The sequence below is a fragment of the Alligator sinensis genome, unplaced genomic scaffold (genome assembly GCF_000455745.1).
Source record: "Alligator sinensis unplaced genomic scaffold, ASM45574v1 scaffold320_1, whole genome shotgun sequence".
NCBI classification, from domain to species: Eukaryota; Metazoa; Chordata; order Crocodylia; family Alligatoridae; genus Alligator; species Alligator sinensis.
Genome location: NW_005842249.1, coordinates 423405 through 438201, shown reverse-complemented (window position 1 = coordinate 438201; position 14797 = coordinate 423405). Strand labels below are relative to the sequence as shown.

General features: G+C 43.5%; 2 protein-coding genes across 16 annotated transcripts in view; one reads left to right on the top strand and one right to left on the bottom strand.

The window, feature by feature from the left end:
• YTHDC1 (YTH domain containing 1) overlaps positions 1 to 12331 on the top strand; it is a 34152-nt gene extending 21821 nt beyond the window's left edge. For 5 of the 10 annotated variants that reach the window (XM_025208734.1, XM_025208738.1, XM_006027518.3 and 2 more), the window contains 6 exons: positions 916 to 998; positions 1913 to 1949; positions 2018 to 2081; positions 2195 to 2257; positions 3975 to 4115; positions 7242 to 12331. In XM_025208734.1, coding sequence (XP_025064519.1) covers positions 916 to 998; positions 1913 to 1949; positions 2018 to 2081; positions 2195 to 2257; positions 3975 to 4115; positions 7242 to 7466 — 613 coding nt within the window. In that variant the 3' untranslated portion in view covers positions 7467 to 12331. Of the gene's footprint in view, positions 1 to 915; positions 999 to 1912; positions 1950 to 2017; positions 2082 to 2194; positions 2258 to 3974; positions 4228 to 7241 lie in introns of all 10 variants that reach the window. The other 5 variants (XM_025208735.1, XM_006027515.3, XM_006027513.3 and 2 more) reach the window with 4 other exon arrangements.
• The window catches only part of LOC102375964 (UDP-glucuronosyltransferase 2A1), a 62235-nt gene continuing 55199 nt past the window's right edge, over positions 7762 to 14797 (bottom strand). For all 6 annotated transcript variants that reach the window (XM_014521740.2, XM_025208739.1, XM_025208740.1 and 3 more), the window contains one exon: positions 7762 to 13424. In XM_014521740.2, the coding sequence (XP_014377226.2) occupies positions 13145 to 13424 (280 nt within the window). In that variant the 3' untranslated portion in view covers positions 7762 to 13144. The remainder of the gene's footprint in view (positions 13425 to 14797) is intronic.

The window sequence follows — 14797 nt, the reverse complement described above, 5'->3', positions numbered from 1 at the left end:
ATTCATATTGAACAGTGATGGGTAGTTTTATGATATTTATCTTGGTAGAATAGAAACTAATAACCAGTTTTGTATCCTACAATGAGCTTAGTGATGTATGGAGCTGGTCTTAAGATTGGCTTCTTCATTGTGAGTGAAGTTCTTGGATATTATTTAACACTTCAGTAATGAAGCAGTTCTCTTTAGAAGGGAGCTTTTGTTTTCTCATTTATTAGGAAGTGTAAAAGTTTGGGATTAATCTTTACTCAAAGGCACTGATTGAGTAATAATATTTAAAAGTACCTCTTGCCGTTAGCAGGTTAGGAAGATAATGGTGGAAGAGGTATTACGCAAGGCATACATGACTTTATTTAAAAAGACGTCCAGGAAGATTTTAATTTTACAAAGAATTGTCTGCCCTGTAGCTAGAAATTTAGCAAAATGTTTATGTTAAATGGAAAAGATGCTTTATTCTTGCAAATGAGACCAACTGTATTTATATTTGTAGAAACTGATTTAGTAATCAGAGTTAGCCTTTTTTGTCTATTTTTTCTAGGATAGATTAAGATGGAATGTGGAAAATGTAATGTTAAAGTGTAAATTAAGAGTTCGTTTTGTTTTAGCTTCTTAAATAATCTTTTTGGATATTAAGGGATAGAGGAATAAAATTCCTCTTACTGAGAACATCTGTTAAGAACGATAAAGTAATGGTAAAGGATCACTAGATATCTAACTAGATCAGAATATCACTTATGGTGATTTGAAGTTAAAACTTGTTTCTGTAGATAGTTTGAAACCATAACTGAAGTGGACTGAGTTCTGCCCACCTTGAGCCAGAGATCCTGGGCGGCCTGTGGGGCTTTCTCCAGGGAAGTATGCTGCTCTGAAGAATGCTTCAAACAAGCTTGTTTAATCTCTGATATCTAATTTGTGTAGGCGTCGACCAGAGGATTATGATATTCATAACAGCAGAAAGAAACCAAGGATTGACTATCCCCCTGAGTTTCACCAAAGACCAGGTTAATATCTTATTATGAAGATACATGTGTACAGCTGTGCAAGTGTTTATAATACTACAGAATTTTGAAGTATTAAAGATGTAACAGGTGTTTATTATGTGGCTGGGGTTTGAGTAAGACTTCTGACAATCACTTGGCACTAGTTTAATTTTCTTCTCATTGAAATCGGTAGTAAAACTTGTTGTTTTTGGTGGGGAGCTGAGTTAGGCCAGTGCTTTTGAAAATCCCTCTCTGAACATAACGGAAATTACTGAAGTCTTACACTAGTTGGCCGATAGAAAATTAAAGTAAAAAAAGTACATTTATGTGGTACCATAAAGTACCTGGTGCTATGTGCCTGTTCAGTGTTTCATGTTACAGGATCGTTAAAGGTAGTAGATGCTAATTGCTCACTTCCAAGAATCTACTATGGCTGTAATGATCTGCTTTCCTTTGGAATATCATCATATCTTTTGCTTTTAATTTTCCAAGCATTTCCCACCACAGAGCAGTTGTCTAAGAAGCCTAGTTTTGGAGCAGCCCAGATTTGGTGTTTGAACATGCAGTTAGTTGGTAGAGGCCATCACCAGGGAGTCAGTTACATGACACTGGTCTTCAAGCACTTCCAAGTAGATCAGTAAAATAGTTCTAACCTTCATCTGCACAGATGTTTTCTCTGTACTACACAAGACTATACAAGTGTATCCATCCTCTTTGTTACTGCATTATTACTTCAAGCATCAAAGAAATTGTGAAGTCTGTTGCTTTATTTTGTGAGCCTTTTTGAAACTGGAAGTAATAGCAGTATGTACAAGGACACACCTGTGAGGAAAGGCCCAATGGAAGGGTACATTCTAATGAAGGACTATGGGTTTTAAAGATTGTTGCCATGCTCCGTTGAAGTTGTTTGATAACGCTGCTTGATGTTTGAACAGGGTATATAAAGGATCCCAGGTATCCAGAAGTAGACAGGTAAGATGCGTTCCTATTCTTTTATTTGATGCCGTAGTAACTTGTTGGTATGAATAACTTGGATTTAGTTTTACGCATTTTATTCCCAACAGACGATTTTCAGGAGTTCGCCGAGATGTGTTTTTAAATGGGGTGAGTTAGTGCCCACCTGTTTTGGTTGGGGGGGAGGGGTTGTTATTTTTAGCATAATGTTCAGTGCTTTCAGAGCTGTTAGCAGTCACTAACACTTCTGTCTTTCTTTTCAGTCCTACAATGATTACGTGAGGGAATTCCACAACATGGGACCACCGCCACCCTGGCAAGGAATGGTTTGTATTTTCTTAAGCTTCAGTTATTCCCTTGAATGAGCCCACTTTTTTTTTTTTTTTTTTAATCCTTTGGACCTGTTTATTATATCCTGACCCATCCTACTGCTCACTCAAATACTGCATATTTTTGCTGTGGTATGTACATTGAATATGCAAAAAAACCTGAGATTGAGTTGGGTGAACTACATGTGTAAAGAGAGCATGTGTAAAAGTTTTATCAAATAGTGATAAACGTACTGTTAACATTTCAGAGGCTGCGGTGACAGCATAAGACCTAAGGCAGTAGTAATCCATTCAGCTTGAGTGCATGGAAGCCATAACATTTGAGGAAAATTCTATTTTTAAATAAAGACAAAGAATGTGAAGAATGTCCACACCCTTCTCTCCTTGCCCTGAATCCCTGGATTCAGATCACTAACTGGCCTTCGTATCAGACCTGCAAGCAGGAAAACAAAATGTATCAAAAAGGAAACAGGCCTCTGTGGTGCATTGGAAGGCTGTCTCCCATGGGGAGGATGATTGGCTTGGGCAGTGGAATGTCTTAAGGAAGCAGAGTGTATTTGGCATCAGAACTTGGGTAAAGCCATGGCTGTATGGCGGCAGCAGCAGCTATTTGATTAGGTTATCTCTCTACTTAGGTGAGGGCACATGCCAGCAAAATCCAGTTAACTCATTTGCTACTCAAAACATGCCCCTTTTTGTTCTGCTGGTTGGTGGTTGGCAACATTTTGCGCTTACTGATGAATACATATTTCTGGTTATGTAGCTCCTTGCATTCTGACTCTGGATGTCATCATGTATGACTTTTTTAGTAACAGATTTGTGAATATGTGGCTATCTTTATTGTAGCTCTTGCATGAGAGAAAGGGATGCCTGCTATAGATGTTGTGATTTGTTCTCCTTCGCTGGAACCCTTCTCCCTCCCCGCACAAAAAAGATAAAATCCCCAAATTGAAGGAGAATCACAGCAGCTAGGTCTGGCAGACTGCAGAGAGGAGCATTCCTCTTCAGATATCACTAAACCTACTGACACCCATTTCCCCCTTTCCCATTTCTCCACCAACCCCTCTTTATCCCCCCTTCTCCCCCTCAGGTCAGCCAAATACTTGTCATAAAATTCAGCTACCCCATCCAGTTCGGCTAGAATTTGCACTGTGAGCCAAATAGTGCTCCTCTGCGTGAAGGACCTTGCTGACATGTTGGAATGAAATCGAGGTGGATGAGGGCAAGAGGGAGAAAGGAGAAGTGGTCAGGTGGCTTTTCAGTTTTAAAGAAAAATTTGGCTGCTGTCACTGGAGCAGGTTTATTTGTCATGAAGAACAAGTTTGATGCTCTTACTGCGATTTATTCTGATTCAAGTCAGTGTAATGAATGGATTATTTGCCAGTGAAGACTCTCACTTATGCCAAAATATTCTTGTCTACATGCAGAATAGAACTGGCTAATTAATGAAAGCTGGGGTGATTATGATACTACATGTCAGTGCTTTGGAGCTATACCTAAAACACTTGGTGCTGGTAGTTTAGGGGGGAAATGTCTCAAGGATCCTGCTACAATTTATAGTGCATCCAACCATACTTCCTGTGCATTGTAAATGTTCTAAGACATTGTCTACCTGTGGGTGAAAAATCTACTTGGATAGCATTTTTCCTGGCTTTAAGTGCTGTTTGTTCTCTGCTTTGGAGCATTTGATAAACATGCTGTACTTTCCTTGCAGCCACCATATCCAGGTCTGGAACAGCCTCCCCATCACCCTTACTATCAGCACCATGCTCCTCCGCCTCAAGCTCACCCTCCCTACTCAGGACACCACCCGGTACCGCACGAAGCAAGATACCGAGACAAGCGAGTAGTAAGTGTACGTACTGGTGGGGGGAGAAAGAGATTGTACGGCAGAAGTAGGAGTAGCAGGAATTCCAGGGATGCCAGCAGCTTAAACCCATGAGGGTTCTGAAAACCTTGGCCTTAAGGTAAGGCTTCTAAATGCATTTTTGTAAGTCTGGTCATCCAGGTGAAAAAGACTTGAAAATCCCCTCTATGAGATGTAGCAATACAAAAATCCCAGCATTTCTTTCTACAGATCAGTGGCTATTTTTCTTTGTTGATCTTTTTGAAGAAGTTTCTGATTAGGGTCTAGTCTTATTGAGGACTGGGGGGTGGTTTCCAGGACTGTCAAGTTTGTCCCCTGCGTTCACAGCCATTTATCTAGGGATATCCCAAAATAGATACTTCAGACTGTCGCACGTAACTACAAGCACAAACCAGGAAATACCATGAACATCCTACTATGTGCTGTAGCTAAGCACAGGGAAGACGAGCCACTGCCAGGGCTTTGGGGTATTGCCTGATATGCTCAGAGATTCCCAGGAAAAGCAGTGGCCAATGCAATAATAGGAAGCACCCTTTCCACCACCCGCCATACTTACCAGTCCGACCTAGAGGGAAAATCCCAGATTACTACTTGACTTTCCATATTCAGTTATAGGTGTGACCCTGACCTGTTGGTGTTATTGCTTGTAATGCTGTGTTTCTGATCATTTACCCTTCACTGTTGGTAGAAAACGGGTCCTTGTAGCAGTGCTCAGTGTTGTACAGTAACCCAAATACTCTAGACAAGAATAGGTTCATAGGACACGTGAATGCTTGGTTCCCTGGGGACAAATAGCAGCGGCACAACTTGCACTTTGTCCCCAGGGATCACCTGTGCCATGTGCTCTTTGGCAAATGGCAAGTTGCCTCGGGTAGGGTAGGGTAGGGTAGGGAAGGCTGGGGCCTGCACACCTGGGGGCCTCCCGGGGCTGCAGCTGTGGCAATGCCACATGGAGCCTGCCTGGCAGCAGAACATGGCTCTGGATGGCCCAGCTCCTCTTTTCAGCAGCACGCGCTGCCTGAGCATATATCTAGGTGTCAAAAAACCAGGGCAGTGCACAATTGGGCAACGTGCCCTTGCAGCGCAGAGAACACCGGACTATGCAGTATGTGGCACTGCAAATGTGTTTGCAGCACCACATCCCACATGACTGCATTCATCTGGATGTGCATATACTGGCTAATTTTGGGGGACCTGGCTTTTGGTTCTCTTAGCAGTGGAATTAGAGCTTCACTTTCTGCTGTGTGGTGAAACACATTGAGAAGACAGAATCATAGATAACCTCCTGAAGTCTCTTCTAGCCTTTTATAATCCAGCCCCCTGCTCCAGGCAGGGTCATCCTTGTCTAAACTAGCTCATCCAAACATGCATGCAAATTTCCCCTACCCCCCTGCATCCAGCCAGGCAGGCAGCACCTGCAGAGCAGCATGAGATCATACGTGGCGGTGCTTCATCCCTGTCTGCCTATGTGTACCCCCTAAGGCCTTCTCAAGTACCCCCAGGGGGACATGTATCCCCAGTTGACAACACCTGCTCTAAGTAATCTGTTCTAATGCTTAACTACTATCCCAGTGAGAGAGTTCTTCCTTTATATTCAGTCTAAATTTTGCTTGTTGCAATTTAAGATGGTTACTCCTTATTCTGCCCCCTCTGTCACCTTCCTTTAAAATGGGAGCGGCCAACCTGTGGAATGCATGCTACAAGTGGCACAGGCAGCCTCTGTGTGGCACAGGGCAGACTGGGGAGGAGGGAGCATAGGGCAAGGAGCAAAAGGCAGAGCCAACAGATCAGGCAAGGGAAGGGTATTAGAGTGGTACTCGGGAAGGATGTGCAGGGCTTACCTTGCAATACAATTGTCAAAAAGGTTGATTTCCGCCCCCCCCAGCCCCCTCACTGCTATCTAAACATCCTTCAAGTATTTGAAGACTGTTAATAGATTCCGGCCTCAGTCCTCTAGGCTAAATAATCCCCGTTCTTCCAGCCTGTCCTTGGAAATCACATTTTCTAGACCTCTAGCCTTTCCTTTTATTTTTCCCCCCTTTTTGGTTGCTTTCCCCTGGGTTCTTTCTAATTTGTTTATGAATCAAGGGTTTTTTTGTGATTAAACCAACTATATTGTGCAACAGCTCTCCTCACTGTCTTTTGGGGATCCAAATGCCCTTCCTTGGGTCTGAGAGTCAGATGCAGGCTGAGCTCAATATCAGGGGGAAGCTTCCATTTAAACACAAACTGGAGGGATGGAGTGCTGTGAACTAGGAGTGAAGATGTGTTATAAGGATCCATTATGAGACAAGTGCATTATAATAAGCAGTCTAGTTTGGGGCAGTGGGACCATTCAAGAAGGAAAGGTAGTTGTTATTTCCTATGAAGTACAGGGAGGCTGGTAGAAGTTTTTGTTAGGTGGTAGTGAGCCATGAAGCCCCTGTCTATTAAATTTGTAATTGGACAGTAAAAAAAAAATAATTCTGAATTTTAATTTTGTCCATATCTTCCTTGAAGTGTGATTCTCAAACTGAACACAGCCCTGCAGGTGAGGTCTCATCAGTGCTGACTAGAGTAGGTGAATCATTTCCACTCTGTTACCAGCAACACTTCTGTTAATATACCCCAGCAAGCTGTTGTAGCGAGAGCACACTGATGGCTTATATCCAGCTTCTGGTCCACAATAATCCCAGTCTGGTTTTATGCTTGTGACTGTACAGTCCTAAGTACAAGGCTTTGTCCTCATTTGAATTCTACTCAATAAATTTCAGACCTTTTTCTGGTTTTGAAGGTCCTTTTAAATCTTAATCCTGACTTCAAAAGTATGTGCAACTTCATCCAGTTTGGTATCATCTGCAGACTTGCTAAGCATGCACTTGAGGCTGTGCTTCAACTCCATAAATGAAGATATTAAAAAGTATCAGATGGTGTTTTGAAGGCAGGTGGGAAGAAGAACTGATAACAGGCACAATAAATTGTGCTAGAATGCCACATTAGCAGCTACCTTTTGATCTTGGTCTTCCAGGAGGCCCTAAGTACATAGCCAGTATTAGCTAATTGTGTGGGCGAATGAAATGGTTCGGGTAGTCAGAATGGAAAACAAACTAACTAAAACTGTTCTTCTTTTCACAGCATGATTATGATATGAGGGTAGATGACTTTCTGCGGCGCACACAAGCGGTTGTCAGTGGTCGGAGAAGCAGACCTCGGGAGAGAGACCGCGAACGGGAACGTGACCGTCCCAGGGATAACAGAAGAGACAGAGAACGTGATAGAGGGCGTGATCGGGACAGGGAGAGAGAAAGGATTTGTGACCGGGACAGAGACAGAGGAGAAAGGGGCAGATATAGAAGATAATCCTTCTGGAGCTAGTGGTCATTTGAAACAACAACAGCAAAGCTTGTATTTTTTGTGTGTGTTTACAAGTAGTAAATTTTATTTTCAGCTGTCTCAAGTTCATTGTGTAGAAGGATTGATGACCCTCTTTGTTCCAAGCATGCAGTAAACTTTGAACTGGAAGAAAAAAAGCCAAAAAATGCACACAGTTGATGTTTTTATTGGAGCAGAATGGGAAGCAGTTAAGAATGTAGATATTGGTTCATTCTCAATAAGTGTTCATCTACTTAGTGACTTCATCCTAGGTTTGTTTGGGTTTTTTTTTAATACTGATGGATAACTGCCATAATATATTCTTTTTTTTGCTTTGTTTTCTTAAATGTAGTTTCACATGGTTCATTGGAAAAAATGCTGCTATCAAGTATGCAAATATTGAAGTATGATTTGACTGTATGGCAGTGTTGTAGCAGCCTTGTTTTTCTGTTTTGTTTTGTTTTTTAACCTCTGTAAAGTCAAGTGTTTTTTTTTTTCCCCCCAGTCTTCAATAATGAAAGCAATATTAAGAAGACACTATTGATATCTAATTTTTAACCTTTTTAAAAGAATCTTCCTGTGTTCAGTAATATTTTGGTCAAACCTCTTGTCCTAGCCTTTCTCCTCTCCAAAATGTACACATTGCTTGGAATGTCCACAATTCGCGTGTGTGAAACCAGAAAATATTGCTGTACTCTACATTGCTACCATTTTTTTTATAAAATAAATTGGTAACTATTGAAACTTTTAGTTTGGCTTCCAACAGTTTTCTGAGGGCAGGCTTGTGTTCAAAAAGGGTACCTTCCACCTGGAAGGAATACTTTGCTTTTGAGTAGGGGGGAATTTCTGAATAACAACAACAGCAACAAGAATTAATTGTAATGGGGGATGAGCTTGGGTAGGCTCATGTTCCCAACCCCCTGTTCTACTGCAGTTCAACCCATAAGCTTTGCTGCACATGGATCATTGGAATATTTTTGTTTTGTTCTAATGGCTACCTAACTAGTAACTATCAAAAGGGATGGCAGCTCTGCATTTAGTTTTTACCAGAACAGCTCTGTAAGTACCATGCCTTCAGTATGGGATCTGTTTGTCCATTATTGATTCATTGTATCAGCCTCTATGTTGCATTACTTGTATGATGTCCAGACCCCAGTGTCCCTTGTAGTACAGTTGCCAGAGCCAAAAAACTTTAAGGGCATGCTCATTCTGAAGTGTACAAACTCACCTGTATTTCTATACTTGGCATACTTTAGCAGGGATAACAGGATAATATTTCAGAGACCACTATGTGTTCCAGCTCTTGAATGGAACAAATTTTTCAGTTGAATTTGCAGTAGTAAATGATGGGAAAGCAGCTTCAGCTTCAAAATTTACTGGAAAAGCTTTCTTGCATGTATTTCCATAGAAGGAGCTTGGCTTTCAGATGCGAGTACTGTAGTCTGTCTTCACTAATTCTTAACACTATCTCCTGATTTATAGAAACCTTCTACCAAACCTGCCATCTATTCCTCCATCTTTGCTGTGTTGTGTAACAAAGCCCCACTATCATACTTTGAGGGACCACACAAAGACGCAACTCTGCGCTGTGCAGAACTGCATATGCTGAAGGTTACTGTGAAAACTTATGTAATATTGTTTGATACCTGTGATAAAATGCATTAATCTAACCATTGCATTTTATAATAAATGTGTACCTCTGTATGCATTAAATACAATCACTTTGACCCTCAAAAATAGGAATCACTTTTATTAAACCATCACAAGGAATTAAACACTCATTACAGAGCACTTCAGAATAATCTACTAGGCAATGAATATTTGGTTAGCAGAAGCTCAGCCCATGGAAAAGGGGTTCATTCAATAAACATTGTATTGCATGATGTATATAACTTCTCATGTTCCTTTAGGCTGGGCACCAATTCAAAGATCTTCCTGTAGGGCTAGGGTAAAGATAATGGGCTTTAAGTGACTAGGCTCTTTGTAGGTTCTCATTGTTGACACTTTTGCACAAAATTGCCACCCAGTCAGATCTAGAAGCTTAATTTTGATACTTGCATAGAAGTGTACAGCCAAAGCTTTGGAAATGTGTACATATGTAGTGTTGTCTTCCATGGTTTTCATTGTGCAGCTATGCATCTGCCTTTGGGTGCAAAGTATCAACTGGCCCATGGAGCTCCCTACAGATCTGAAAACGCAGCAGCATGTTAAGTAGTGGCAGTGTTAATAACCATTAATCCCAGAGCTTCTGAAATTACTTGCCCTGCTGCCAAATTTTTACCCTTACTTGCCACTTGCCCTGCGTTGAATTACCAGGTCCATAGTGTGTTCTGTGGGTTGGATCCAAATTATGGAGCTGCATCATCTGCCTGTAGTGCAAGCTGTTGCTACTGCTGCCAGCCCTGTGGCCCAGGTGACATGCCCTGCACTCCAGATCCATCCCACAGGGCCAAATAAGTTAGACAACAGAACTGTAGTGCTATTGGACTTGTCCAATTTCTGTGCGCTCCAGTGTAGCCACTGTGGTTTTCTTCATATGTCTCCTCTGGCTGCTAGTTTGCCATTTGAGTTCCACAGTTTTAGCCAAGCACTGAGCTTGTAGCTTGAGAACAGATCTTTCAGCCCCATACTTCTAAGGTTTTTAAAAGGAAAAATCTGAGCATCTCAAGTCATGGTCATCTCAACCAATTAAAGCCATGAAAAGTGAGAGAGGGAGCAAATGAAGTTAAGTATCTTTGTTTCCGTAGCTGCATGGTCTGCGGCCTGATATAAAAGTTTGCTTCCACAAGACCTAATTTGCAGTAGAGCTATGTAACAAGTATGCAAATCAAAGCACATTTAGAGACACTTGTAAAAGCTATATGGTGGCTTATTGTAGCACCTGCGTAATACTAAAAACCCAAAGTTCTTGATCTGTCCAGATTGTCATCTTTGCGAATTGGCTTGCCTTCATGGTGGTTAGCAGAACAACTGACAATTTATAGAGCTGGGGACTTTGAGCAATAATGCAATAATTTTGAAAGTCCTCCAGTGTAATTTCTGCAGCTAATGGTAGTCTTTGGAAGTTGCCAGAGTGGGTGATTTGATCCTTCTACTGCAGACTAGCTAACCTAGAAGTGGCTGGAGACATCTGCTAAGTAGCATTTAGGGAAGGCCAATCTGCAGCTCGAGTGACACAGACAGCCTCTGTGCATGGTATATGGCAGATCAGGGAGAGGGGCAGGCATCACAATGGCAGATGGGGCATGGAGCAGAAAGAGCATCAAGCTAAGGTCATCTGCCCTGCAGATTAGCTTTCTGCCCCCCATGGGAAAAGTAGGACCCCAGGGAAAGATAAAGTTCTGCAGTGGTAAGACCCCCTACCACTCCCCACCCCCACAAGTCCCTTGTAGCTCATATGAAAGCCCAGCCTGGAGTCCCTCTTCCCTTGTGCGCTTCAGTTTGATCTTTCTCTGCATAGGCTTCCTTGGAGACTGAGAACTTGCTTCTGTCGGTTAAAATGGAGGAGATCCTATGCAAGTAAAAGCCTACTTTTACTACTGAGCCCTCTGTGGTGGTGACACTCTATGGATGAAGAATTGCTGTTCTTTAATTTGTTTGAAGGTTGTGGTGGTAACGCTGCCATTTCTAGGGACCCTACTCCCTGTTCATGCCTAATGGGAATTCCCATAGCAATAATCCTCAGCCATCAATCAGTCCCTTCATCCCTAGGCATTAAAATCAGGGTAAAATTTCACTGTGCTTTGGGAAGGCTTTGAGGTGAACCCAGAGGAAATCTTCCATAGTGAAGATTTGGGACTAAACCCATTTAAAGGCCCACTCTGTAGGTGGTGTAAACAGTCATAGCTCTGTTGGCTTTAATGGCCCCTTGCTGATTCATGCCAGCTGTGGATCAAGCCCCATCTTCTCAGAAGAGAAGCTGCTGCCACTAGAAATCAAACTACCCATATTTGTATTAGCAACTAGTTCACCAGTATCAAGGGGTTGGGTAAGCTAGATAACATCCCACAACACTGGGGGAGTTCTGAATTCTGCAGTCTCTCAATAGCACTTGCCTCTACAACTGGCTGTGGGGACAATACTCTGGTTAGTCAGGGTAGAGAGAGAAGGTCTGGGCCCCCAGGGGCGAGTCCAGCTTTTGCAGATCACAGAAAACCAAAATAATGGCAACCCAGCTCAGAAAGGAAGCACATAGCTCAGAGGAAAATGGGACAGTAGAGGAAAACAGGAGCTGTCATAGGAACTTCCGTGCCAGTCTTGAAATCATTCATTCCCACCCTAGGAGCTATGGCCAATGCTTACCAGAATGGGCTGCATTCTTTGGCTGGGATTTGCCAAAGTTTTTAAGGGAAGTGGCTGCCCAAACTCCACAGCAGTGAGGCACCTGTTTCTATTCAGCTAGCGAGAAATCCCTAGATCTTCACTGAGGTCTCTCAGTAAATTGTATTTTGTCTATTAAAGCTGTCCCCTGGGCAGCTCCCACTGAGGACAGAGAAAGATCTTGGGTGCTCAGTACTTTAGGAGACAAAGGGAAGTTGGAAGCTTGGATAGAGGCTCAGGTATCTCACTGCACATTCATTCTCCAAGCCTTGGCCCTTCTAGTAGGCATCTTATACAGGTAGCCAACTTGCAGCACAAGTGGTATGGGCAACCTGTGTGTGTGTGTGGCACACAGCAGACTGGGGAGGGGACAGACAGCACAGTTGGTCAGGGTAGATAGGTCAGGGAAATGATAGCAGGGAGCAGAGCAGCAGATAGGGCAGGAGAAGGGGGTTGCAATGGCACTCAAGGAGGGCCTGGGCTTCATTTGTAGCACACCTGCCCAAAAGGTTGCCCCCCCCCCACTGTTTTAAGATACATGGGCGACTGGTGGCACCTTAGTCAGGGGGGGCATGTGCCCCGCAGTGACCAGTCAGCGACCAGTGCGGGGAGCCCTTCTGCAGCCAATCTTGCCGACCAGGGGCGGGTTCCCCCATGGCCGCGGCACTCTCAGAAGTGGCTGCGGCACTCCCACTCCCTGGCTGGCACTCGCAGGGGGGCACCAGCACTCCTGCCTGCCCCCCTACCCATCGCCTAAGTGGGGAGCATCGCCTGTTGGGGGGGTGCACTGGCACCCCCATGCACCCTCTACGCGTCGCCACTGCTAAGACACCTGAGCTGAACTCCCTACCTGGGCAGTGCCTGTCTTTCCAGGAACTGCACTGCCTGGGACAGATCTAGAGATGCATTTTGGCACAGGATAGGTTGAGGATAGCTGGGTGGGTGAATCTACAGTGATCCCTTCATTTGGATACAAGCATGAAGGGCCATAGGAGAGTTTGGGTTTCATCCTTGTAAAAAGATACAGAAAAAGGTAAAAAAATTCTAGCAGCAATCATTATATTATAAAGCCCTGCGTAATCAACCAAAGGGTTTCTGATTGGTGGCTCAGCTAAGGATCTGCCTTTACTCAAACCAAAAGGAAGTTACTGTAAACATCATATAGGCTAAGCGAGCAGCTTTCCTAATGTCACTTCACCAGAAGGTGGCCTCAGTTCCTCAAGTGCACCAGTACATGCCTCACTGCAGACCCATGAGTGATCCCACTGACTTACATGCTTCCGTAAGTGCCTTGCTGAATCTGGGACTTACAAGAGAGACTGAAGCAGCCAACGGGAAGGGCATATCTATTCCGTTTTCCTCTTCCTGACAATCCTACCACATTTCTTACAGCAAAATAAGCAGCACTTGACAGCGATGAAAAGAGTCACTGTGGCGCAGGTGAGCAAGAACGCCAGGACATCCAGGCAGTGGTACTGGTACCAAGTGAGCTGGTGAGCTGCTGGTCTCAAGTGCTTTGCTCCTTTGTGTCTCATAACAAATTCAATCCAGAAGACAGCTCGGTCCAGAGGTTTCACAAGCTGGTCATGGTGAATCTGTGACAACCGTATGGCATTTTCCTTATAGCTGAAAGAATGGGAGCAAACAGCGTTGTGGTTAATTCTGAAACAGCCTTTCCTCCCCTGAGCACAGATATGTGGGCAGACTGGCCAGGTTTCTCAGTTCTGAACATACGAGCTAGCCCCAAGATGTTATTTTTGCCAGATTAACCCAGCTTCTTCAGCTGTTCTGGCAGCAAGTTTTGAGAATCCAGCTGGATCTATTATATTATTCACAAGGGAATATTACATCTGAGAAGACCCTCTGCAGGGTTTCCTTCATGATTTTGGTGTTTCTTAGTCTGAGACAGACAGATGTTCCCCCATTTGAGTCATTAAGGGCAGGGAGAGCAAGCTGCATGGATCCTGACTGAGTAGGAAGCCGAGACAACCTGTCACAGGCTGACTAACCCAGGAGTTTGCCCATACAACAGACCAATAGGAAAGTGACTAGAAGTAACTCTACTCTAACTGGGCATGTCTACACATGTACATGCGCCTAAAATTAATGCACCTTTGCTTAAGGTGCATTAAGGGAATTAGCTGTGCGTCTACAAACGAATGTGCTAATGCAGATTCAGGGACTTTAAATTTAGTCATGAATAGCTGAGTTACATTAGCACACGTGCAGACGCACTAATGTGCATTAGCATGGTGTGTACCCATTAACGTACACCATGTTAATGCGCATTAGCATATCTACACATGTGCTAGTGCAACTTAGCTATTCATGCCTAAATTTAATACTTGCTTTATGCAGGTATCAGATTTAGACTCACATAGTCTTAAATGGCCATTTTTAAGGCACATTAAGGGTGCGCACGTGTAGACACATGCCCTTAATGCACCTTAAAAATGGCAATTTTAGGCTAAGCCCACTTAAAAGAGGCACATGTAGATGCACCCACCCAGCCCAAAAAGGAAGCAGAAAACACTGCTGCTCTAGGACCTGTTCATGGGTGCCTTTCTCCAAAAAGGAGAGATGGTAGGTGGTCCAAAGATACTGAGATGGAATACAGGTGCCTTGTTTTGTTGGTGCAATACAGGTATTGGAAAGCTGGTGGGTCCCAGCGTTCAGTACTTTGGATGAGAGATCTCCTGGGGTGCAGACAGGCATATACATTTGAAACATTTCAAACAGCTTCGAAAACAATTTGAAACATTTCCAAACAGCTAGCATATAGATGTACAGTTGGGAAAAAATGCTTCCAGGCAGGACAAAAATGTACTTGGAGGGAACAGTTCCAATTTTGTACCATTTAGCTCCCACCTTATATCTGTACATGTAGGTTGATTTTCCAGCATTCCCCACCGCAATATTCTCTTCCCCATGCCCATTCTCCCCACACCCTCATGGTTGCAGCCTTTCCCTTCCCTTTCCCCTCCACTACTGCTAGCACA